Below are 25,350 nucleotides of genomic sequence, written 5' to 3' on the forward strand. Positions count from 1 at the left end.
TCTTCTATATTAGGGGTAGTTTTATCAATCAGGTAACATTGCACATTCTAACTAGAAAATCAAATCCATTAAAATGTAACTTACATAGAAAATAGAAATCTGCAACATTCACCAACTATTAGAACATAATGGATAACTGAAATAAATATTTGATAAACCATAAGGTGTTAGACAAAGAAATAACTTGAAGCCTGTGACATTGCTCATAAACTTAAAAATAAATAAATAAATAAATAAAAATTACAAGGGTGACCAGCAGAAAGAAGGTAATAAGATGTTCCCAAAAGTTAGTAGTCAGCAGCAGTCCAAGACTGGAAACCAGAAAAATCATAGTGGTGGTGTTTAACTGAAATTTTTTGAAGGCAAAGTCAGGTCAGCCACGGTATGGTTTGGTTAAACCTGCTGCAAAAACCTTAAAAAGGAAGAGTCAAACTGTCTCTGCGTGACCTGATTCAATCCTTAACTGCCCTTCTGCATGATTCCAGTGAGTTCTGACCACTGAGCATCGGTCACATTAAACAAACAACTTTAAAATTCAGATTACCTTCATTTGCAACCAGTTGTTTTAACCATTGTGACACTGTAATGTAATGGAAAGCACAGCAATGACAGCAGAGTAGCAAAGTCCTAGGTCGCAGCAAGTGAGGACTAGCTCAAATGCAACAGCTCTGGACACAGAAATAAAGGAAAGAATCTGCTTACCTTTGGAAGGCCTTAGGTGTACAGGGATCTCCAGCAAGATACCCTCACCTCCACTGCCAACCCTTAAACAAGATCTGCCAGTACCTGAGCTCCCCTGGGTCGGCCCTGCCTTCCCACCAGTACTCGGTCATTGGTTCAAGCTGTGACTTGGCATTTCCACTAAAAACACTTTTCACAAGTTTTAAAATTCTTTTGTTTGGCATTAAAAAAAAAAAAAGATACAACAAACCTAAATAGAATTTCATTTGTCATTTAAATAGCAGAAGTCACCTTCTCAGATCAATTGAGATTGTAATGTATTATGCTACAATCAGAGGATCTCCTTTTTGTCAACCATACAGAAAAAAAGAAAAAAGAACAACCTCTCTTGACTGGAAACTTGACACTTTCCCTCTTCACATACTGATTTTCCAGCAGTACAAATCACATTTCTTTCTTCAGATAGATTGTTGGCTAGGTGATGGAACAGAATAGCAGACATGAAATTACTGTCTGCAAAGTTCTCCCCTGAAGTTAAAACCTGGCAGCACACGTGGGCTGCAGAAGTCTCCATAACACTTAGTGCAGGACTCCAGAGATGATCCTGTGTGCTGTTACTCTAAGACAGTCAGTGGTGACGTCTGTTACTGAAAGGTTTTAATGCTGCTCTTCACAGTTACAGCACTAAAAGTACTGCTGGGCTATAGAATAAAATGTATTACATAGTGAGTAGAAACTTACAGAATGAAAATACTCAATTTTACACCACAATCTATACGTACACTTAAGAGAAAAAGCACAGAAGGCAAATGCGAAGACAACAACCAGCGGACCATCCTTCAGAGGCACGCTTATGCACTGCCTGCAACAGCATTCTGAAATTCTGCAGCTGAAAATGTGAATCAATATGATTCATCTTTTATATTTTTTCATTACAAGTTAGTTCTATACAAAGTCATTGCCATGTCCCGGAAGAAATTTAATATCACATTACAGCAGCCACACAGACGCAGCAGAACAGCTTATCAGGGCAGGGAAGAAGCTCGCATGGAGCCCATGTTAGCTGCGCACGCAGCATAAAAAAAAACAGCAAAGCACAATAGTTGTGGTCCTGACAGATCACTAAGTTTAACAGCTGCCAACTGCTTCTTGCTATTGCATTTGGTGTTCACAGACTCTCTCAGAAGGGCATCTTTTTGGCACAGAGTAGCAAATGCCCTCTAACAGAAACCACTGCTGCCCCTGAGCCCGAGGCAGGCACTTGTCCCAGCTGTCCCCGGGCTCTCTCTGTGCCTGCCCAGCTCAGTCCGGCCCTCAGCCCTGGGCTGCAGCTCCCAGGCTAGGCTATTAAAAAGCATCCAAAGGAGGGCTACAAATGTGAGGAAGGGTGCAGAGGGCAAGATGTACGTGGAACAGCTGAGGTCCCTGGGTTTGTTCAGCCCAGAGCAGAGGAGCTGAGGGGAGACCTCACAGTTGCTGAGCTGCTCATGAGGGAGCAGAGGGGCAGTTCTGAGCTCTGCTGTCTGTGACAGCAACAAGGCCTGAAGGAACAGCATGGAGCTGTGTCAGGGGAGGGGCAGGTGGGGGTTAGGAAAGGGTTCTTCACCAAAGGGTGATGGGCATGGAATAGGCTGCCCAGGGCAGTGGGCATGGCCCCAGTGCTGGAGTTCAAGGAGTGTTTGGTCAGTGCTCTCAGCCATAGGGTTTGAATTTGTATGGTCCTGTGTGGAACCAGGAGCAGGACTGAATGACAGTTGTAGGCTCCTTCCAACTCAGGATATTCTGTAGTTCTACACATTTTCTGAATTTATTGTATCTAAGGACAGGTCTATATACAAAACTGAGATCTTCTAAGGAAAGTAAAATCACACGTTGCAACATGGCACTAAGAAATAGCAAATACCCAAGGTAAACCTGTATCCTATGATTTCCAAGCTGCAAAATTTGTCAGCACAAAAACACTCACCAGTCCACCTGTTGCTGTGTGACAGCCAGCTTTGAACTGTAAGCCAAAATGTCCACACAGTTTAGACCCCTCAGGAACATATCTCATTGTGAGGAGAATCTGAGCTTGGCTTACAGAAGAGGAGAGAACCTAACAGTTCCCTAAGTCCCCAACTTCTGCACTGATAACCCCAGCCAGAAACACTGCAACTCAGATCAGGGGTTGCATATTATCGCTCAGCCTCAAGCCATCCTTGTTACTCAAAATACCAGCAAGTACTCTGGGCAGCAAACAGCAGGAGGAAGCCTCAATAGCAGGGGAACTAAGGGAGGAAAATGGGAACTTGAGGAGTTAGCAGTAAGGGCTTACAAGCTCCAGCCCTTTAGGCTTCCTCTCTTGCACAGCAAATAACGCTTATTCCTTAAGGGTCACAGAGCTTGCTGTGGTTATGCCAGTTCAAAGCTTTCTGTTTCCAGCTCAGCAGTTCTTGCAGGCCTGGAGATGATTCACAGCAAAGGTAGCTCACGTGTCTCTGCGGCTCCACAGAGTGCTAAAGTGAACACAGCCGTACCAGGGGGCAACACAGCAGGGACCCGAACACAGCTAGGCCTGTGCCTGCAGCACTCAGCTACCCTACACTGAGAGCATCGCTCAGTGACACCCAGAGCAGACAGACAGACAAGCAGCTAAGCTGCACGGCACTGTACGCAGCCCTACTCCCTCACGCAGCACCCAGCACAGCCAAGCCGGGAACTCCTCCAGCCCGGGCTCAGCCCGCAGCATTCAGCCAGCAGAGCAGCGCAGCGCACCGCATTCAGTCCCAGTCCTCCGCAAGGTGCCCGGGGCCGCCGGTGTCCTCCAGCCTCAAACACGAGCACGGGGCACGAAAAGAAGGCTGTGCTGTACTGGGCTCTCTTGTCCTGTCCCCACCCCGAGGCTCCCCGTTATTCCCCCTTCCCGACTTCCGCGAGGAGCAGCACCTGTAGTTGTAGCCGCTGAAGCGCTGGCTCTCTCGTAGCAGAGCGCGGTACAGCCGCAGCACCTGGGCCCGGCTGGACGCTGCCATGTTGCCGGCGCAAAGCGGCTCCTCCCTCCCGGGCGCTTTTCCCCGCCCGCGGCGCTCGGGGCCGCCTTTCGAACCCGGCTCTCTCTGCGCGGCACGCGGCTACGCGACGCGGGAGAAGGAGGGGGGTTGAAGCTGGGCCCGCCCCGTGCTGCTGGGCGGGGTAGATGCTGACGGCCTAGGCCCGGCCGAGGCGGCCCGGAGCTGGGCAGCACGCTGTTTTTGTACGGGTGTCTGTGTGTCGGTGAGCGCAGCGTGGAGCTCGGTTGTACGTGCGTCTGTTGTGTGTGCGCGTTTGCGGCCTTCTTAAAGGTGCGTGGAGGAAGCGGGCGCTGACTGTAATTAACGGGAGGAGGAGGGGGGTGGGAAAAGGTGTGTGAAGTTGGGCAGTGTGAGGTTGGGATTGGGGTCTTTCCAGGCCTGGAAGTTAAGCAGCCGGTGAATAACGTGATTGCTAAGCAGCTTGGCGTGCCTGAGCCTGCTGCACTGTGGGCTTTGCCTGCTGCTGCCCTAATGGGAGGCCGTGGGCACGGGCTGAGGCTCCCTCTGAACACCTGGCAGCACTTATGTGCTGTGTGGAGACGAGGCACAGGCTGCACAGAGGCAGTGGAATCTCCTCCTTGGACAGGATAGGAGCCTGAGTACCCTGCTCTGGGCTCCCTGCTGCAGCTGGGGTTGGGTCAGATGGACCACAGGGTCCTGCCAGCCTCAGCCCTTCTGTGATTCTGTGCTGTGTGAACCATTCCTCCTTCAACACCCCATCTGGAGTTGAATTATGTTACTAAAACCATACGTGTTCCGCAAGCTCCTGACTGTAGCTCAAATGCTCTTTGAATTAAGCAGTGAGAACTTCTGAGGGAGATTAACAAGTTCTTCCTGTCTCAGCTCTTTTATTTGCAAGAGGAAACCCCTGGTAGCATTTTTCCTACTTTCCCTACAGCTATGAGAAATGACCACAGCGGTGCTATTGGTGAATTTAATGCACAGGCCTACATGTGTTAGAACAGGCCTTGGAGAGGGCAGTACCCAGACAACAGTCTGTATACACAGTGCCTTGGTATTGCACAGTCCAGAGAACAACAGGTACCTGAATAGTTTTAAAAAAGCTCTGCTTGTTTATTTGTATTTTACTCTCTGCAGTGAGGCTGAGACTCAGATTCTGCTTAATCACCTCTTATATTGTTTATGTCTGAGGCATTCCAGTACTTTTCCTGCTGGAAGCACATAGCATCCCCTCCTACTGAAAGTTTTGCCACTACAGAATAAATTTGGTCTTGTAGCTTACGCATATGTTGCCCCACCTATGATGATAATATTACTGTAATATGAATTCTTTATATTCTTACCTGCATCACAGCGCATTTTGTAAATAGGATATGTTTATGTGTATTCTAAATGTGTCTCTGACAAAAGTATTTCAATTGTTGCTAATTATAAACTCAGGACAAGGGGAAATGGTTTTATGTTGAAGGAGGGAAGATTTAGGTGGATTTAGGTTGGATGTCAAGGGGAAGTTCTTTACAAAGAGAGTGGTAAGGTGCTGGAACTGGCTGCCCAGAGAGGTTGTGGATGCATCATCCTTGGAGGTGTTCAAGGTCAGACTGGATGGGGCCCTGGGCAGCCTGGTCTGGTATTAAATGGGGAGGTTGGTGGCCCTGCGTGTGGTAGGGTGGTTGGAGATTCATGATCCTAGAGGTCCCTTCCAACCCTGGCCATTCTGTGATTCTATGAAACTCATTATATGTGTATGCTCGAGTATTGTTTTTCGTGCCAGTTGTACATCTGATGCAATTACTGCATAAAACTAAAGTAGTTCCTAGTATAAATAGTATCAGTGACACGTCTTAAATTTTTATGTGCATGCTCATATGATCTTTATATTAGAACAGCTCTTTTAGGCTTCTGCAAACTGACATTTTCCACACATGCCAGATTTCTTGGGTATTCTTTTTATCAAAACCCAAACTAGAAATGCTAGAGGAAATGCCTTTTTAAAAATTATTTTATTATTTTTTAATTTTTAGAAAAATACAAGCAATGGAGACATTGCAGTGAGCATCATGTTGTCAAGGCTCTCCTTTTAAAATCACAAAATAATATGTTTTGTTCTAGCTTTTGGCCTTCAGGAAACACAGACAGAAAACTTTGTTGAACACATGGTTCAGAAACCTCTGTGTTTAAAGAATCTAAAGAACTGCCTGGAGGACTGAATCCTTTTAGCCCAAGCTATATTGCTAGCCCAGGCTGCCATGCCAAGAGTGGAGTCTACATGAATTGCCAGTGTTCTCCCATCCTGGTAGTTTTCAGCAGTTATGGTGCTTAATATGTGTTAAAGCAGAACAGCTTTAATCCAGAGATTTATCGTCTTCCCTGAACACAGCAGCAACAACCCATCCTTTGTTTGGGTCATGGGCTTCAGACAGCTTAAAAGATGTCATGTACAGAACAAAACCTAGCTTTGAGAGTTCAGCAAAATTTAGTGGAGTTATTCTGTAGGTGAGCATGACAATGGCTCTATCAAATTTTAGAATAAGCTTTATTATTTTCGATGAGTAGAACATTGTTATTACAGTCGTCAACTATAGAAGATGTGAGAATAATTAGGAAAAAGCAAGAGGCATTAGGTAAATCTTGGTTACAAGAGCACTTGGTTTAATATTTGTAAGGTAATTAGAGGAGGTGGTTTAGAAATGACTTTGGGTGTTAATCCTGTTTCTGAATCTCCTTGACAATGACTGAGGTTGTTTATTTATTTACTCATTTATTTAATAACCATGTTTCTTTCAAAGAAGTATCAGAACTTACTATGTTTAAAATGAGCAATAAGCATGTGTACTGTGAAATGCAAAGGAAGCACACCAAAGCAAAAGAAGTCTTCTCGTCTCCCCTTCCTGTCTTAACCTTTATTTGACTTCGGAAGGGAAGAACAATTTTTAAGCAGAAAAACTGGAAAAAAATATTATTTTCTTAAATATTTTACTAATGCTTTTTCTTGGAAGCTTTTCTGAAGCCATGGATTATGGTCTCTGCTGATCTGCAGTCAGAGAGAATTACTTCTGCTGTGACTAAAGTTTGTAATTTTGAGTAGAGTGGGTTGGATGTTTCTGCTGGCCTTCTGTTCAGGTGCATCACTGCAGGCCTACAGAGTATTTCAAGGACAGACACAGCCCAAATGATTGGTATGACCTCTGTTATGTCCTGTGACCCCAAAGCCTGTATTTTGGGAAGCAGAGATGACTTCTTTAACCTGTTTCTTCACTCCCTGAGTTTAGTCTAAATGCCAAACCAGGACCAGTCAAGACACAAGATCCAAACAATCCGGATGGGTGGATATTTTTCTTCCTTTCTTCTTTTAAGTTATTTTTAAAAATTTATTTTACTTTTCAGAACAACTCTGGTTTAAAACTCAGTGCTATTTTATTACTTTTTATGATGGTGGGAGTAGAGAGATGTTGCTCTTAATTGCAGAGGTGCATGTATTTGAAGGGGGTTGACCAGTGTACGTCTGTACAAACATTTTTGCCTCTGGCATTTGGTCTGTCAGAGGAAAATGCCTTTCCTTTTTTGCATTTTGTGATAAATGAGCAATTCGAGAATAATACAGTAATATGGGTATCTGGAATGGTTACTAGTATTTGGAATATGTAGCTGCTCAAAAGGAGGGGAAAAAAAAAAGAAAAAGGAATTTGGATGACGTACCTGAAAAGATGTTGGACTGCTGTGAAAGGAAACAGCTGTTATATTCTCCACTACATGTTGGATGTTTTGTTGTTCGTTGCCAAATTGTTCCTTATGGTGCAGTATTTCAGCTTTATGACATGGCACTCAACACTTTAAGAGAACATGTGCTTTCCTGTTATGCTGCTGCTCGTGTTGATTATTTTCCTTTTGGGGTCAGAATGATAATTGATTGCTGCGATATTATCATCTCTCAATTATTATTTTCCAGTTTGTGAAAACTTTCTCACTTTTCCCTGCTGCTGTGGCTCTCTTTCTGTCTCTTCTTTCCAGCTGTTAGTTGCTGATGGACAGTGTCATGCACAGCGAGATCCAATCTGGGTTATTTTGGATCATATACAATAAGGACTATAAGTCAAGGGAAATCTTTGTCAGAGTTGCAATGAATTATATGATTCAGCCATTCCCTGTTGTGAGCAAAATTTAGACAGTATCTAAAGAAGGCACTGAATAACTCTGCTTCTTACAGTTCTTTTCTCTTTTTTTTTTTTTTATTGCCTTTTTGGACAAGATATTAAAGCTAGCTTTTAATCAGGAGAAGAAACTTTTGTGTTTCAAATTCATCTGTGCTCCTAAATTATTTGCACATCTTAGAAAATTTGAGATAAGCGTTCAGAAGGAAAAAGAAGCAGTAGAAAACTTTGTCACTTTTTGTGCATTACCCCATTTCTTCCTGAATTGACATGCAAGATGTTTGAAGACTCTAGGAACAGTAATAATAATTAAAACAAAGAAACCAAAACTAGCTGTTGGTCTTCTGTTTGTAATAGTTGGCCTTGTAAGGAATTCCTGTCTATCACTGCTCCTAAAACTTTGCTGGTTTGTGATCTCTAGTGTTGCAGAGATGCTGACTTTTTTCCTTTTTGGCCTCAATTTTAGGTTTTCAATTTCCTATGGCCACGTGCAACTCTGCAGGATTTAATGGGCATTGCATTTGCTTATGAATTATATAGCATGTTAAGCAGCTGGGTAGTTCAGCAGCATGGGATAACATCTGGATCAGCGTTGTGCTATATTGATATATTTCATATTGATTGTAAAGGACTTTTGTAGTGGACGTACCTGTGAAGTACTTCGACATTCATGTATGAAAAATGTTTTAAGAGTCTGGAATTATCATTTTCCAAATATCAGAAAGACTAGAAGTGTCTTCTTCCTATTGGTTAGAGTCGAGCTGATGTGGGAATATTTGCTGCCTGAGGTAAAATAATTGCTGGAGTTTAAGGTGTACCTTACTTTTGCCTCACTGTGACATCTTTGGTCTTCTATCTTTTGTCAGTGTCAGTTTTTGTTCCTGGAGGTCTGACCATAATAATTAAGGACACATTTATAACTATCTTACGCTTCTAATGTGTTTATAGGATAATTGTCAGTATCTTCTATATGTCTTCATACTTTTTAATTCTGGTTTTCATATTTAGACTGACTGTGTCAAAATTTGCTTTCCAGCCTGTCCCCAGAGTGAAGAACACACCAAATCTAACAGGCAAATGAAGTGGGGCTGAGAAGATATCTCTACTTGCTGGTAAGTAGTTACAAATGCATTTAACATTCTGAATCTGTGCTTGATGCTCACTTTGCCACAATTTTTAGGCAATAACAGGTTTTCAGTCCTTGCCCATTTTAAATAGTAGCAAATATTTCTCATCTTTACAGTCAACAACTGTTAAAGACCTTGCTGTACATCTAATTTTACTTTCCACATAGATTTAATGGGTTTCCTTGCTACCAATTCCAAGAGAAAGAAAGCAGTGAGACCCAATGTATAAAGACATGTGATAATGATATTCTGAAGGACAAATTATATCACCTGTGTATTAGAGCATGTCTGTTTCTTTGAACATAGTTCCTTGAAAGCTGTCCATGTAAGCAACAAGTTACTGTTTGGTGCAAGCACAGGCAGCACAATCCTTATTTTGCAAGCCATTTAGAGCTGATTCAAGTCAATCCAGTGCAGGATGCCCTGGTGAGTGATAATAATTATGCACTTAGAAACCTCACCATTAACTTTTCAACGTTATGTTTCTGCTTCAGACACAGAGTAGGCTAAAGAGAATGTGTGTTTGTGTCCCTTCATAACTCTTTTGTTTTACTTCAAAGTGAGGTCGAGGATGCTTTTCAGGAGGGATGCTGACCAGTGAAATAGAGCTAGGGAACAGTGTAAAGTTCTGCAGAGGGGGAAGGAGAGTTGATGGGAAAATCAGTAGTTTGAAATATTGTTTTGGCAAGACTTGTGGAGAATTTATCTACGTGGAAAAAATCTATTCTGTTTTTATGTGAGACTGTTATTTTAAAATAAAGTAATTTTTAAGAATAAACACTGGTTAAAAGACCTTGCATGTTTTAACAACTCCTGTATTGTCACCTGTTTTAAGAGTTCATTTGACTGCAGCGTCTACTGATTCTCCTTTCAGACCCTTGGTAGAGCTCACTAGGTTTGTGTGAAAATTGATCTTCTAGGACACTAATTGCAACTGGTTTTAAAGAAAACCTAAGACAAAGACTATATTTTAATTTTAATTCTCTTAGTTAATGCCACATCCATTACATACTTACAATTCTTTTGTTGTGTGTCCATGACCTAAAATAACACCTTGTTCTTCATTACTAGTAAATATTTGATTCTTTCATGTTTTCTATTTCTGCCCAACTTGTATAGCTTTGTCCATCCATTCAGTGTGTGTACCTTGGGTCAATAATGCAAGATGAGGGGTGTTATGTTACCTTTGTTTTCTGTAGAGTAGAATGGGGAATACTTCCATGTACCAGAGTTTGAGATATGTATACTGAGCTCTGTGTTTACTTTTCACTAAGACTTTCTTTAAAGGCTATTATTTTCAAGTATCTGGTGTGACAGAAGGGCTCTCTGGCACAATCAAAATATATGGCTTCCTTGAGGCAAAGGTTTTTTTATTCTCTGTACTGTGCTTTATCTGCCTTAAGGCTTGCTAATGTTTATACACTTATAGCATTTGTTACCTGATAACATTAAAGATAATAAAGCACAAAGCTGTTTGAGTGCCCGTTGTGCTAGACTGGTGCATGCTATAGGCCCAATATATTCTCTTTTCTAGCTTAGTGACAAAGAAGTTAGTAATGCTAGTCATGTTCTTTCTACTGTAGAACTGTCACACTTTCTTCTATCCTCTGGTAGCAGGACTGGATAGAGATAGGAGCAAGTGTATAGTCTTGCACCTGGATAGGAATATCTATATGCATCAGTACATGTTAGGGGCTGACCTGCTGGAAAGGGGCCCTGCAGAGAAGGACCTGGGTGTCCTGGTGGACGACAACAAGGTTGACCACAAGCCGGCTGTGTGCCCTTGTGGCCAAGAAGGCCAATGATATCCTGGGTGCATTAAAAAGAGCATGGTCAGTAGGTCAGGGGAGGTGATCCCCCTCATCTCTGCCCTGTTGACTCATCCGGAGTACTGTGCCTAGTTCTGGGCTTCTCAGTTTAAGAAAGCCAGGGATCTCCTAGAGGGAGTCCAGCTGGAGCACTGCAGGGATGGTGAGTGGCTGTGAGCATCTTCCTTATGAGGAAAGGCTGAGTGAGAGACCTGGAACTCTGGAGAAGAGAGGACTGAGAGGGGTTCTTTTAACTGTTTATAAGAATCTAAAGCACGGGAGTCGAGTTCTTGTTAATGACTAACAGCAGTAGAACAAGAGGCAACGAGTAGAAAACCAGAACGTAGGAAGTGCCATACTAACACAAGAAAGAGCTTTGGTCAGGGTGATGGAACACTGGAACAGGCTGCCCGGAGAGGTTGTGGAATCCCCTTCTCTGGAGTCATTCAAGATGCCTGCCCGTGTGACCTACTGTAGGGATCCTGCTTTAGTGGGGAGATGGACTCAATGATCTCTATAGATTCCTTCCAACCTTTACAATTCTGTGATTCTTTAATTTAAACTAGTGTTTAAATTTACATTCTCCTTGCTTTGTTTGCTACAGAATACTTAGTTCTCCTTTAACAAGTTACAGGAGATAACACCTTTTTTGAGCACTGTAAAGTCCATGGTATTCTAACATGGTCAATTGTAGTGTTAGGAGGTAGGTATGCTTAAATAACTATGAAGTGTAATTGGCTAAATCAATCCTAGCTGTAAACTTCAACAGAACCAGAGCACGATTCTATCAGGAAATAAGAATGGGATTAAGCAAATCCATTTTAAAACTAGACTGATATTTATTTGAGTAGGCAGAATTTTAAATTGAAGAATTATTTTTTAAACTTTCTAATGAATATTTCTTAGCATCACTGCCTATAAGTCAGTATCACTTGTTGCAGTTAAAGTAATTTTAAGGAAAAAGACTACGCTTTTTACCCTAAGGCTTTAAACATAGTTAATACGTTTCTTTAGCTGCAGATACAGAAAGTATTTCACAGTATAAGCACAGTATTTTCAAAGTGTGTTTTCTGTCTTTTGGTAATGCTTGTGCATTTGTAATGTAGGATAAACAGAGTGAAATTTTAAAGCTTGTTAATGAAGGTTGGCTAGGCAGTTAATTCATGTGAGTCTTCTTGAATATGCTTGTTTTCTAAAAGAGCAAAGTCAGTCATATTGCAGGCCAGCAATGTGTTGGAAGGCTGATGAGGCAGCACAGAGATGTGATAAATTCATGTGGGATTTTGAAGAGCAGGTTGTCCATCCACATGTATTTTATTGCTGGGGTCAAGGAAGTAACAGCAGAGTAGTTAAAAATATATAGAGAGTAAATACATTTGCTAGGAAGAACAGGGTAAAGGAATAAAACTGAGAGTGCTCAGCGCTGCAGTCTGTTTTTTATTTTCCCCTCTAAAATTTGTATTTCTGTGAGGCCAGTTGTCCTGAGACAAAAACTGCGTCTGCATGAGATTTGCTGACAGAGCCCTTTGTCTTGTTTGTGAATCCTGCTGTTCATGTTTGTCCAGCATTTTGTAGTGGTGCTGGTTTGGATTGAAATGGATTGAAGTGTTTGGAAATCCACATGTAGGTTGCTTCCCCCCGCTCCCTCCACCTTTCTGTATAGCACTCTATAGGCCAGTTGCTTTTTTCATGTTTTTTTTTTTCTTGTCTTATTAATATCTACAGCCCATGTGACTTGAGATAGGATGTAAATTGTGGTACAGTGATTCTGAACAGATTCTGTAGTGTAGTCTCTATCAGCAGTTCTAGCCTGAGACTTGGGGTTAAATTGTTCTTGTAAAATGAAGGGGTCTTCTGCAGGACCAGAACACGGCAGCCTAAATCGCTTGCACTTAAATAGAGAAATAAACAAATCCCATCTTCATTTTCTGATTCACTCAGTCAACAGAAAAGGGCTTCAGAAATGGGGAATTATGCCAAAACAGTAAAGGCTTTTGCATTATGTAAAGAAAAAGCATCAGAGTAAGTGCGATTTACTTCTCTCTACAAATCATGGGACCCCTTTACACGTTTCAGAGATAATGGGCCTTTGACAGTGAACCAGCAACAGTGTTTTAGAGCAGAACAAAGGCTCTCAAGTGTTTTTCAAGAACAATATTAATGTCTGGGTGAACTTACAGGGAGAATTTTTTTACTTATATCTTAATCTAGAATGGATTTCAGCTGAATTACTGCTGACAGCACCCTGCTGTTTGGATGCTGCTGAGTAATGGGTTTGGGGCAGGGGCAGCCTGGAGGTGGGACAGGAGCCTCAATCAGGCCAAGAGATATTCTGGACCCCACACAGGAAGATTGTAAAGCTGGGGGCAGTTGACTGGTTGCTGCTCTGGGGTTGCTGAGCATTGGTCAGTGGGAGTGGGACCTCATGTTGCTGGTGGACATCATGTTGGTGCTGTGTGGTGGCTGGTTAATGGCAATTAACTGCATTGCAGCTATGTGTGTCGTTACTGCATTTCTGCTTTTATTTTTCTGTTTTGGTGATCAGTTTTTATCATAACACAAATTCTATTTTGTTTTCAATTCTTTTCCCCGTAACACTTGTGGGGTATGAGTGAATGGCTGTGTGATGTTGAGCTGCTGCTGGGTTATTCCACAGGAGTGGAGCATGGCCATCTGGGACTACTGAGCAGCTGCAGCAAAGGAAATCTGAGGTCTGTTAATAAGGGCTATACTTGCACCATCCTGTTTTTTGTTTTTTTTTCCATGTTGGGTCTCTAACATGGAGCAGGAGGTGCAAAGAGCAATGAATTTGATCAAAGGCAATGGCTTGTCCATTCAGAAACAGTTGATGTCTGTTTTAAGGCATGAAAGATGTAAAGTGGACAACTAGTTGGCATTGCATATACAAATTTGATGGAAATTTTCTGAAAATGATTTTTCATTTAAGAATTGTTGTCCCCATGTTGAAGCAATATGAGTTTTCAGTCATTGACACTGGTCTTCTTGTCAGAAGCCAACTGCTTCAGTTTCTCACTTACCTGTTGATTCTTGAATAGAGACAAATATTTTTTATCTGATTGCCTATGTAGTGTTCAGCTGGCTGAAGTTGTCTAGCAGTTGAGGCATTGCATTTGACATCCAATTAAAAATGGGCAATTATTTGATCTGAGTATTTGTTCACTTACTTTGGATGTCTCAATTTTAGGAAGCCTTTTAAATTCAGTGCTATGTTTCAAGTACACTGGATTGACATTTCACATGTTCAGATTCTACAATATATTGCTGCAGCAATGAACAATGTGCTACGTAAATGCCTTCATAATGAAGGTAAACCTGTCTGTGAAAGAAACAGTTGAAATCATGAAGCAGTAGTAGCCAATTTGCCTTCAAAACTGGGAGTATCCTCTACAGCAGCTTTATGAAAAAAGATTCTTTAATTGTGTATCATGTAGTCAGCTGTCAAATAATTCACTTGGAACTCAGATCCAAGAGAAGATACAAAATCTGTAGACTCTTGGAGTCCTCTTCACTATCGCACTGTTGGAGTCCTTTTGATAAAGAAGGAAGAGGAGCAGCTAGCTGTCTGGAACTGATCCACAGAATGTTGAATTAAATGGGCATTTTTTTTCATTGGCTTTGATCATCCTTGGATTGAACCTGTATGCATATGATCTAATTAGCAGCAAGCATGGGAAATGCTGGTGTGTTGGCTTCTTAGTGCCTTACCAACTGCAATGGTAATTGTATCAACAAACACATTTGTGTATCTATGATAAAGATACCATAGATCTTGGTTTTCATAATGGTGGCTGGACCTTCATTTAAAAGCAAGCTATTTTACTGCTGTAGATTGAATTTGCCAGAGAATAAAGTGGATGCTGTTATGAGTCTGAAAGAGTTACAGTTTAAGAATTTATGGATGCTAGCAGGCTTCTGAAGTATTTGTTGAGTAAGTGGGAAAAGTAGGCATAAACGTCAAGGATTTTTGATGACAAATGTTTATATTATGTTTATTATACAATAATTTATGTTTACATAATGGATCGTATTGAGAGTATCCCCAGTAATGCTTTCTGTTTGTTTAAATTACATAAAGTGGCATGGCTTAATCTTGGGAGGTACCTTTACATTCTATGTGAATTTCCAGGTCAGGCAGGTAGAAACCGCTTGTATTAAGCCAGGTTTGCATCAGATTTGTAGGCTAAAGCATTGCTCTGTCATAGTTCACAGTGGCCAAATGTCTCATCTAAGCATTTTAAACACTGTTTTCCTTCATCATCGACAAGATTTCTATCATAGTTCTGTGTTACATCACACCTTACTAGGTGAGCTGAGCTGTCTCTATGCTTTAAGTGCTGTACGGCACTTTATGAAGTGAAGATACTGTGCAGTGCAAGGAAGGGACCAACTGTGTGTATTTGCACTGAACACAGAGGTTCCGTGTGGATCTGTTCTATGTTTGCTTTGCAAATATTGGCAGATGGTATTGTGAGGCTGAATGATTTACAGTCTAAGAGTTTATGAAAGCTCAGGCTTCTTAAGCATTAATAGGGTAAGTAGGAAGAGTAGGTATAAATAGCAAAGTAGGGAGTGGAATGTTAGCTTGTATTCTTTCTCAGTTTAGCAGCTGTGTAACTGGCCTTGAGTCCATCACTAGCATTTGGATATATTTCCTATAGTTTGCGCCCAGTTCTCAGCCCAAGAAATAGGGATTCTCATATGTTTCAGTTGCATACATGTCAGTAAAAAATACCCCAAAAATGAGGTCTGTGTCAGTCAGAAGATACTAAAAGGAGCCTAATTTTTTTTCATGGGAGCATTTAAGAACTACTGAAGCAACATTAAATAGTATACCAAGAAGCTGCTGAGATTTGATACAACACAAATGTTTATATGGGTTTTATACTGCTTTACCAGAGAGATTTTCCATACTGGTAGCAGCGTAGCACAAAACACGCTATTTTTGAGGCAGATGTTACTCCTAAATAAGTACAACAAATGCTCAGGCCACTCTGAGTGTATGTACACAATCTGCAATGATTTTGGGCTGCAAGTATTACAAAATGTCCGTGTATGTTTTAGAGTGATTCAGACCGGCAGAAGGAATGGAGCAGGTGTCCAGTTCTGGGCTCCCCAGTACAAAAAAGACAAGGATCTCTTGGAAAGAGTCCAGCGGAGGGCCACGAAGATGGTGAAGGGCCTGGAGCATCTCTCCTATGAGGAAAGGCTGAGTGATCTGGGTCTGTTCAGCCTTGAGAAAAGAAGACTGAGAGGGGACCTGATCCAGGTCTATAAATATCTAAGGTGTGGGGAGCAGAATGGCGAGGCAGGACTGTTTTCAGTGGTGAGTGGAGACAGGACAAGGGGAAACGGCTGGAAACTGCAGCATAGGAAGTTCTGCACAAATGTGCGCAAGAACTTCTTTACAGTGAGGTGACGGAGCACTGGAACAGGCTGCCCAGGGAGGTGGTGGAGTCTCCTTCTCTGGAGATGTTCAAGACCTGCCTGGATGCCTACCTGTGCGACCTGCTGTAGGGAACCTGCTTTGGCAGGGGGTTGGACTCGATGATCTCTGGAGGTCCCTTCCAACCCCTACAATTCTGTGATTCTGTGTTCTAAGAGGTCTTTTCTTCTCTCTAGCTGCTAATAGCTGAGCTTGCATTGCTAATTCTGCATTTCAATTTTAGAAGGGACCCAGGAAAGCCTTTTTCTGTCATATCTATCTAAAAAAGGTTTTTAATCTTGCGTGTTGTATGTCTTGTATGTGTATGTAAGAGCACAGGTAAAAATCAGGTTATCATTGTATGCACACACCAAAGCAGACAAACAAACAAACAAAACAAAGAAGAAAACAATCCCAAACCTGCTGTTTCGTAACAGCCACAAGATTTTTGAGGATGTAATTGGAGTGTGGTTATCTGCTGAATAGAATTTAGGATTTGACTTCTTGTGTTTGAATATATTAGTTTTTTACTTATCCAGCTATGATGTAGTCTACTGTTTCCATACAGTCTAGTGTAGTCTAATGTTTCAAACACTTCTCATCATTGCTCTTGGACCTCCCAGTCCTTTCAAAAGAGAGGAAATTCCCCATTTGGAAAATGGAGGCTGACATACCTCTCTGCCCAGGATCACCTACAGAAAAATATGCAGTCTGGGTGCAGCACAGCCACTCTGCGCGTGTCTGGATTGACTTTACAGTCTCTACTAGTTCTGTTTGTCTCAGCTGAAATGCAGTGGTAGTTTGTTTCAGATTTCTGGCTGTTGATCAATCTGCTCACACTTAAATGTGTTGCTGTGCAGTGGAAACAGTAGGTATACTTGATGAACTGTCTTTGAAGGAGTGAACAGATTATATATAAGCATAATCTGCTCCCAGGGTAGCGGATTGTCTGTAAGTTATTTAGCAATGTACTTCACCGGAGAGGAGAATTTGTCACTTCTGAGAACCAGAATGGTACATTCACTTAAGCTGTTACTTTGTTTTGCAGTCACTTTTTGCAGACACAGTTGAGTTTAAAGTTATTCTTGCAAATTATGGTTCTTAAATGTTGATTTGGAAAGGAAGTGAGGTCTGCAAGATGGTATTTGAACATCTGCTGTTAGTCCTTCTTTTTCCACTTACATTGGTCAGATTTCTCAGGGGATGTCCAGATCCCAAAGACAGGAAGTTACATGGGCTAATTGAGAGAAAAAGGCTTAGTAGAGGAGAGAGTCCCTATTAACAGGCGTTAATAACTGAAGCAGAGCTAATGGGGTGAATATGATTATATATATGATTATCACCCATAATGGGGTGATAAGATTCCCTTATCAGTGAATCTGCAAGCGAGCTTTGCTTCCAGACACAAAGGAAATAGTTTTGTTGGTTTTGCTGTTTGCCTACGAAAAGCTTACTCTGAGGTACTGAGGATGAATTGTATTCCATTGGCTTCCACATCTTACATAAGTGAAAAAGAAAATAGCACTGTTCTGAAGTGTTTTAAAAGAACAGAGAATAGGCACTTTATGCAAAAGTGTGGAAGACAACACATGGATTTCTATTTCTGAAGAACAATATGTGTCTGCAGGGGAGGACTTGAAGCAGAAGACTTTTTTCTCTGGTATAGAAGACCATTAGAACATGTTGAGATTTCAAAGAAACTACATATGTAAGCTGTTAGATTGTTGCAGAGGGAAGGCTGCTTAAACAATCAACTTTACAGTGGTGTGTCCACTTCTTCAGAAGCTGATAGCATGTTGCCATAATACAGAGAAGCATGCAGTAGATTGTCATAAATGTATCAAACTTCTTCCTCAAATGAACATCTCCATTAGTGATGTAGAATCTTAAATGAATTATTTTTTTAATGGAAGCTGTTCTTGCTTTGTGGTGTGATGTTCTGAAGTAGAAAACCCGAAATGAAGAACCTATTTTGCAAGTCGAAGACCAAGAAATGAATTAGTCTTATTTACTCACTTACATATTTACTTTAAAATTCTGGCTATTTGGTTCACTATAGAAATCAGTGTATTCTTCCAGCATAAACATACATTTTCTTTCTCAGTGCTGTGGATAAGCAGCTCTTGGAGGAGTAGGGGGAATTCTGACATCTTCACCATACAGAGTTGCAAAGTCCATCAGTATCTTATGTTAGTAACTAGACAGAAACAAAAGACATTTGGGCATTTATTTATCACACGCTTCAAATCAGGCATAGACAATGAAGATGGTAAAACCTGCTTTATAAGGCTTGAGAAATAAATGTGTAAATTTGATTTTTTTTGTGTGTGTGTTACTTAAGATATTTGTGTAGCTTTGATTATTTCCCAAGTTATGCAATTGAAACCAGACTTCTCTGCCTATTCACCCATTTGGAAGATGTTAACTATAAGGCTTTTTTATGTTATCAAGCAAACTTATCATAGAATCACAAGGTTGGAAAGGACCTACAAGATCATCTAGTCCGACTGTCCTCCCATTACCACAGCTACCACAAGCACTAACCCACATCTCACAGCTCCTCATCCAGACACCTCTTGAACGCTGCCAGGGATGGCGACTCCACCACCTCACTGGGCAGCCATTGCAGTGCCTGACCACTCGCTGAGAGAAAAAGTTCTTCCTTATGTCCAACCTAAACCTCCTCTGGCACAACTTGCAGCCATTTCCCCTGGTCCTGTTTGTTGCCTGGGAGAAGAGGCCAAACCCCTCCTCATCACAACCTCCCTTCAGGAAGTTGTAGAGTGCAGTGATGTCTCCCCTGAGCCTCCTCTTCTCCACACTGAACAATCCCAGCTCCCTCAGCCCCTCCTCATAACACTTGTGCTCCAGACCCTCACCAGTTTCGCTGCCCTTCTCTGGACATCCAGGTCTTCAATGTCTTTCTTGCAGTGAGGGGCCCAAAACTGAATGCTGTATTTGAGGTGTGGCCTCATCAGTGCTGAGTACAGGGGGATGATCACCTCCCTGCTCCTGCTGGCAACACTGTTTCTTATGCAGGCCAGGATGTCCTTGGCCGTCTTGGACACCAATGGGGCAGAACATCAAATTCTAAATAGATAAAATTATGTTGCCCAGAGAAACTGTGAAAACTCCATCACTTCTAACCTAACTGTATGAGTCCCTGAGCAACCTCCACTAACTGGACCTGTTTTGGATGGGGTGTTGGACTAGACTGCTTCTGATTTTCCCTTGTTACATTGCCCTAACCCAAGCTCTGACTGTCCATATCTTGCTGTCATTAGGCTCTCATGGTGGACAGCTTTGCTTTGCAGAAGACTATAACCATTGAGAGAAATTAGGATGTGGGAGGTAGACCCTCATCATAACTGATGCAGTAGTTCCATAGGGGACTTGAACCTGATATTTCAAACAAGGATTAGCATGCTGAGAGCTGGGACATGGAGAGTTCCAGCTCTAAACCATTGGACTTTGTATCTCGATCATGCGTTGGAGCTCAGACTTGTTTCTGAAATGGACTAAGTTGAAGTGGCTGAACTTAAACTCATGTATCTTGAGTGGCTCATGTATCTTGAAAGTATGCTTAACAAATCATCCTTTCCTTACATGTACATTTCTTACTCATTTAGCCCTGCAGATCTGGAAAGGATCCATTTAAAGCTCCGTTTTTCTGATCTTCTACTTGTTCTGAGAAAGCTGTTCCTTTGTGGTACCCATCACCAGTGGGAGGAAGCCACAATAATTAATAAATAATTAGCAGCAGTAGCTGATTATCCATTTTGAGAACCATATGCATTAATTTTTTTCCCACTTCAGAGGAAGTTGCTGTGATTCCAAAAAGCAGGAGAAATGTAGCTCTCAGTGTTTTCAGTGTTCTTTTCCTGTTGCTTTGTTTAAAGTGGCAGCAATATCCCAATGTTTGCTTAGACAGTTTATATGCTGTGGACTTACTGATGCCAAATTGATTGTGTGAACAATCAAGGAAAAATCTCCCTTGTAATTTGAAGTGATTTGACAAAGAATAATGTATTTTCCAGACATTGTTCCCCATGTGGATGTGTACAGAAATGCACACATAGACACGAACGTACACTGTTGCAACTGAATAGGCTGCCTTTTGGAGACATGCTTTCAGTATGAATGATCAAGCCAAAATATGGACTGAAGTGACTTTGTTCTGTTACTGGATATATTCAAAATTTGATTAAAAAAATAAAGTAAGCTAGTAACTTAAAACTGAATTACTTTCCGTTGCTTGAAGTATGAGGTTTTGTATTAAAATAAAAAAATAATAATAAAAAAAAGAAACTAGGAGGTAATATTACTACTGTTTCTCCTTAAGATGGTGATCTGCCAAGCATGTATTAGGTAATATATTTACCTTATGAAATGGTGTCTTATTTTTATTTCACTCTTAAAATGCACCACTGTGTACTGTGCATGATTTGCAGCTTACAAACCATACCTGTTTAGAGCATGACTTATGATATTTAATAATGATCTTATCAATCACTGGCTGTGAATACAAAATTTGCAGAAAACCATGCTGATATTTCCTACTAATGGTTGCTAATAGGTTTTTCTTCTGATGGAGTGACCAGCATGTTTTGATGTTTATAAACTCTGATTTGCATTTGGAACTGAGCTCTTTAGCTTATGTACTCATAGGGAACCACAGCATTAACATGAGATGTGTTCTTTCTGTAGAATGCTGTTCATAATAATTATTGAGGGAAGAGTGTAATGTTCTCTGATCCTTGACTGCATAGAATCCTGGATATGAATAAACTTTGTTCTGGAGGATTTGCACCAGCACTGATGACTGCTGTGTGGTGCAATTGGTCTTCTGGTTTTCTATTCATTATCATCATTTCTACTTATGTGAAGTAGTAAATAATTATAATTTTTAAAGGGTGATTCTAAATACTCAGGAATAAAGACTGAGCTGACCATTGCATTTGTGCAGTTCTCTGTCATTCCTTGGTAGCAACAGGATGTCTTGCAAGTGACATAAAAACCTGAAAACCTCCTGTTCTCAGTTTCTCTAGATGTTGTAGAAACAGATATTCTTAGGTTGGGAACTGAATATTTCTTGTTCCATTGCTCTCTTTTTGATTATTTTTTTTTTTTTGCAAGAAAAAGAATATTTTCTCAATGAAAAACTGGGTGCTTCAAGATAGGATTGGGTCAACAGAGGAATGAAGAACCATTACTACATAAGGAGCATCTGGTTTGTTCATTTATTTGCTTTGCTTATGGAGGTTTCCTTGTTTTCCAAGCTGGCCAGAACGTCTAGCAGAAATACTTAAATGTAGAAAAAAATAATAATAATAATAAAAAGAAATCACTCTAGCACACTGTGATATGGCTAAGTAATTAAAATAGATTCAAATGCTTAGAGTGGATGCACAAAACAGTGTAAAATGATGATTCGACTGACAAAGCTCTGTACTGCTATAGGAGAATGTTAGAATGGGAATATAACCAGTGCCAACATCAGGAATGAATTAATGCATTTAATTTGTTCTTCTGGGGTGGCTAAAATCATCCCATTTCAGATGTCTGCTCTCTTAGGAGGAAGACTTTTAAATCAGTTGAAAACTATACTTTTAAAGCCATTTTCCACACAGCGCCTATGATTGAGAGAAGAATTGAACCAAAATCAGCTTATTGAAAGAATTCATATAAAACTGGGTTTCCGTGCTTTCCATGCTGTTCTCCAACCGTATAAGTTGCCTAATTCTATTATGCCTATTTCAAATTACTGGCCCTCTGGGCTATGCTTCTAAGTTGGAATGGATTGTTTTGCTGTTTATGCTTCTGTAAATGATGGTTTCCAGAAGTATTAATGTTATGGTTGGGCTAGTTAGTAAGTTCTTTATTTTCAGGGAGACTGGTGCCAAGTGTTATTGAATCTGGTAGCCTGGACGGAAAGGAAAAACTCAGTTTTTTGCTTTGTAATAAACAACTATTGAATAATTCTGTGTGCAGTGAGGAAAAACAGTGAAATCTTTTTGAAAACAAAAGTTTAGGGATATTTCTATTTGGAAAATTACAATGCCTTCTTAAATAAATAGCGTTATGCACACTAGAGGCAAGATGCTCTGCTCTAAGATAAACCCTGTCCCAGCAAACTCACTGTATGCAATATTAAATGGTCTCAGTGAGCTGTAAGCACAGATCAGTGATACCATTTATAAATGTAATTTTTTCCTTTTCACAATGTGAAACTGTTAAATGCTTCGTAAAATGAAAATGTGTTGCATCTTTGATTTTTGGTTAGGATTCATACTCAAAGATATGGGTGGAAGCCTTCAGCAGCAGAGCCCTATCCAAAGCCATTTAGAAATAAATGGATTGGATCCGGATACTGCCTACTTCTGTCTTTTCTTTCTTGTTTCTAGTGTGGTCAAGATCTGCTTCCCACAGCATACTCATATGCTATACTGAAACACAAATGACTAGAAGTAAGATACGGGCAACTAAAGAAGTGAAGGGGTGTTTTGCTACGAATGTATTGGGTGATTAACGTTATAATAACTTTAACTTTCCTCCTGATGCGTTTTTATAGTAGACATTAAGAATTTAGGATGCCTGTTTGGCATACAAATTTTTAGTGGTGCAGGCTTTGTTCCATATGTTTAGAAAAAATATTTAACAAAGAAAAGCAACAAACTTCTGTTTCCATTGGACTAGAAAGGGGATGCCTTGAGAATAATGCTATAGTTAAAAATCTGTGACGTGATCTCAGGAGTGCATTGGCTTTGGTGGAAGTCTTTCTCATTTGGATTCCAGGTTTAAGAAGAATTCTGGATTTAAAGGAAATTCTATGGTTGGCACTGTACCTGGCAATTCTTTCTCTTAACCCACAATGGTTCAAAAATTATTTCTGTTAAATCCTTTCTCTTCATACATGCAGTGTATGAGGTGTGTTTCAAGTTTAATTCGGTCATTTTTCATAGAATCACAGAACGAGTTGGGTTGGAAGGGACCCTAAAGCCCACCCAGCTGCAACTCTGTGCCATGGGCAGGGCTGCCTGCCACCTGCTCAGGCTGCTCTGGGCTCCATCCGAAATGGCCTGGAGTCTCCAGGGATGGGGCACCACGGCTTCCCTGGGCAGCTGTGTCACTGCCTCACTGCATAAAGAATTTCTCCTAGAAGGTAATGAACATCTCTCCTCTCTTAGCTTAAAACCATTCCCCCTTATCGTACATTGCCCATGTAAAAAGTAGGTCTCACTCCTGTTTATAAGCTTCCTTTTTATTTCTTTTGTTATATGAAATGCTGAAGTTATCACCAAATATTTGTGTACAAGTCTTAGTGTAAAGGAAACTGTACTGATATGATAACTTTATACATTCACAACCACCTTTGAAAGAAACCTGGACAATTTGGTGGTAGAATTGCCTGATGTGATAGAATTGATGGTGGCAAAACAAAGGTGGTGGATTTTTTTTAGCTGCATTTGTCATATGCGAAAAAATACATTGATCTGAAACAGAAAATCAATCCTGGAGCATTTGAATTTCTGTTACAAGCTCTTACACAATTCTTCGAATAAAAAGCAAAATCTGACAGCTGGTACAAGTTAGTGCTAATAAAGAGTCATTCTACTTTCAAACACATGAACCAGCTATGCTTTAGTTTTCATCTTTTTTTTCTTTTTGCAGTGATTCTTTGGGAGACCCAAGTAGTGCCCGTATCATTTTCTGTTGGCTCTGATGTTCTTTCTCAATTCACATTCAGTATCAGCTGAAGGATTTTACCCGTAACTGTTCAGTGTGGCCAGCAGAGGAGATAAACTGAGCTTATAACATTGCTCTTAGGCTTCTCTGTGAACAGAGGTACTTTCAACTTCTCTTATCTGAAGAGGAATACAAACTTTTTAAACTTTTAACTGCCTCTCCTGTTTGAAGCTATTGTTATCAGTTCATTTAGTTGGCCAGCAACATCTTTTCACAGGCAATTTGAAGGCAGCAATAATTATAGAGCTTTATTTAGAAGGAAGTTGTTGGAGCTGTCTGTCGTCATGAATTCTTAAAGCTACTGACTTGCCATGTGCTTCCAAGGGTTATCTTAAAGAATTACTATGTTCAGGGCAAGCAGGTGTAAATCTCTAATACAAAAATAAATATTTTAAACAAACAGGTCTGCTGAAAGCATGTGAGTAGTGCTGAGGGAATTGTATTCTTTTATATTTTTTTCTAGTGAGGGTTATTTATCAGGGTGAGCAGATGGGCACTACTCATTTTTGGCATTCATTGATAAGTCTGCTACCTCTCCAGGTGGCTCAACAAAAAAATAAGACTGTGGCACTGTTCCCATTTTATTTTTATTCCTCTCAGACTAGTTAGTCAACTATCTCTGCTCTCCTCATTTAGACCCATCTGCTGGAGTTTTTTTGCTTGTTTTTCTTTCCTGCATTCTAAAATCACCAAGGAATCTCGCATTAAGAGCTGATAGGAAGTCTTTGCATGTTTTGAATTGGAATCAATTATATCTTTCAGTTTCTTCTCTTTAGTCAGCTTGTGACTTGAATTTTCACCAGCCAATCATAGAATGGTTGGAAAGGACTTTAAAAACCACGCAGTTCCAACCCCCTGCTGTGGGCAGGGCTGCCACCCGCTAGATCAGGCTCCCCAGGGCTCCAACCAACCTGGTCTAGAAGATCTGCTGGGGTGATCTTCACCCACAGCTTCTTTCAGCAGCCCGTTCCCTTACCATCCTCTGAGTAAAGAATTTCTTCTTAACATCTAACCTAAATGTCTCCTCTCTTAATTTAATCCTTTTTTTTGGCTCGTGTGCAGGTTTTCAACCACCATAACACCCAAGTCCTTCTTGGCAGAGCTTCTCTCTAGGAGTTCTCCCAGTCTCTATGTGTGTCAGGGATTACCAACGCTCTGCACTTCGCCTTTTCTGAGCCCACTTCCAGTCGTGTTATTCATCCCATGCTTCTTGTGATGGCAATCAGATCATAGTTTTATAGTTGCACCACAGTCTCCATCTCTTCCTGCTTATTTCCCATGTTGTATGCATTGGTGTAGAATCACTTCAGTGAGGCTATCAGCCTCATTGCCTTCCTAAATTCCTCTGGACAAATATGCGGTTTCCCCTTGCAGTTTCCCAAAGTG

At 40.9% G+C, this 25,350-nt stretch overlaps 2 protein-coding genes across 7 annotated transcripts in view; one reads left to right on the plus strand and one right to left on the minus strand.

Annotated features, from left to right (window-relative positions):
* LYRM4 (LYR motif containing 4) overlaps positions 1–3,742 on the minus strand; it is an 80,865-nt gene extending 77,123 nt beyond the window's left edge. For all 3 annotated transcript variants that reach the window (XM_052697600.1, XM_052697598.1, XM_052697599.1), the window contains exon 1: positions 3,607–3,742. In XM_052697600.1, the coding sequence (XP_052553560.1) occupies positions 3,607–3,692 (86 nt within the window). In that variant the 5' untranslated portion in view covers positions 3,693–3,742. The remainder of the gene's footprint in view (positions 1–3,606) is intronic.
* Positions 3,743–3,849: 107 nt separating this feature from the next.
* FARS2 (phenylalanyl-tRNA synthetase 2, mitochondrial) overlaps positions 3,850–25,350 on the plus strand; it is a 231,718-nt gene continuing 210,217 nt past the window's right edge. The window contains exons 1-2 of one of the 4 annotated variants that reach the window (XM_052697584.1): positions 3,850–4,001; positions 8,877–8,952. The gene's annotated coding sequence lies outside the window, so the exon portion shown is untranslated. The remainder of the gene's footprint in view (positions 4,002–8,876; positions 8,953–25,350) is intronic. The other 3 variants (XM_052697585.1, XM_052697582.1, XM_052697581.1) reach the window with 3 other exon arrangements.

This window comes from Tympanuchus pallidicinctus, unplaced genomic scaffold, assembly GCF_026119805.1.
Source record: "Tympanuchus pallidicinctus isolate F22 unplaced genomic scaffold, pur_lepc_1.0 scaffold31, whole genome shotgun sequence".
NCBI classification, from domain to species: domain Eukaryota; kingdom Metazoa; phylum Chordata; class Aves; order Galliformes; family Phasianidae; genus Tympanuchus; species Tympanuchus pallidicinctus.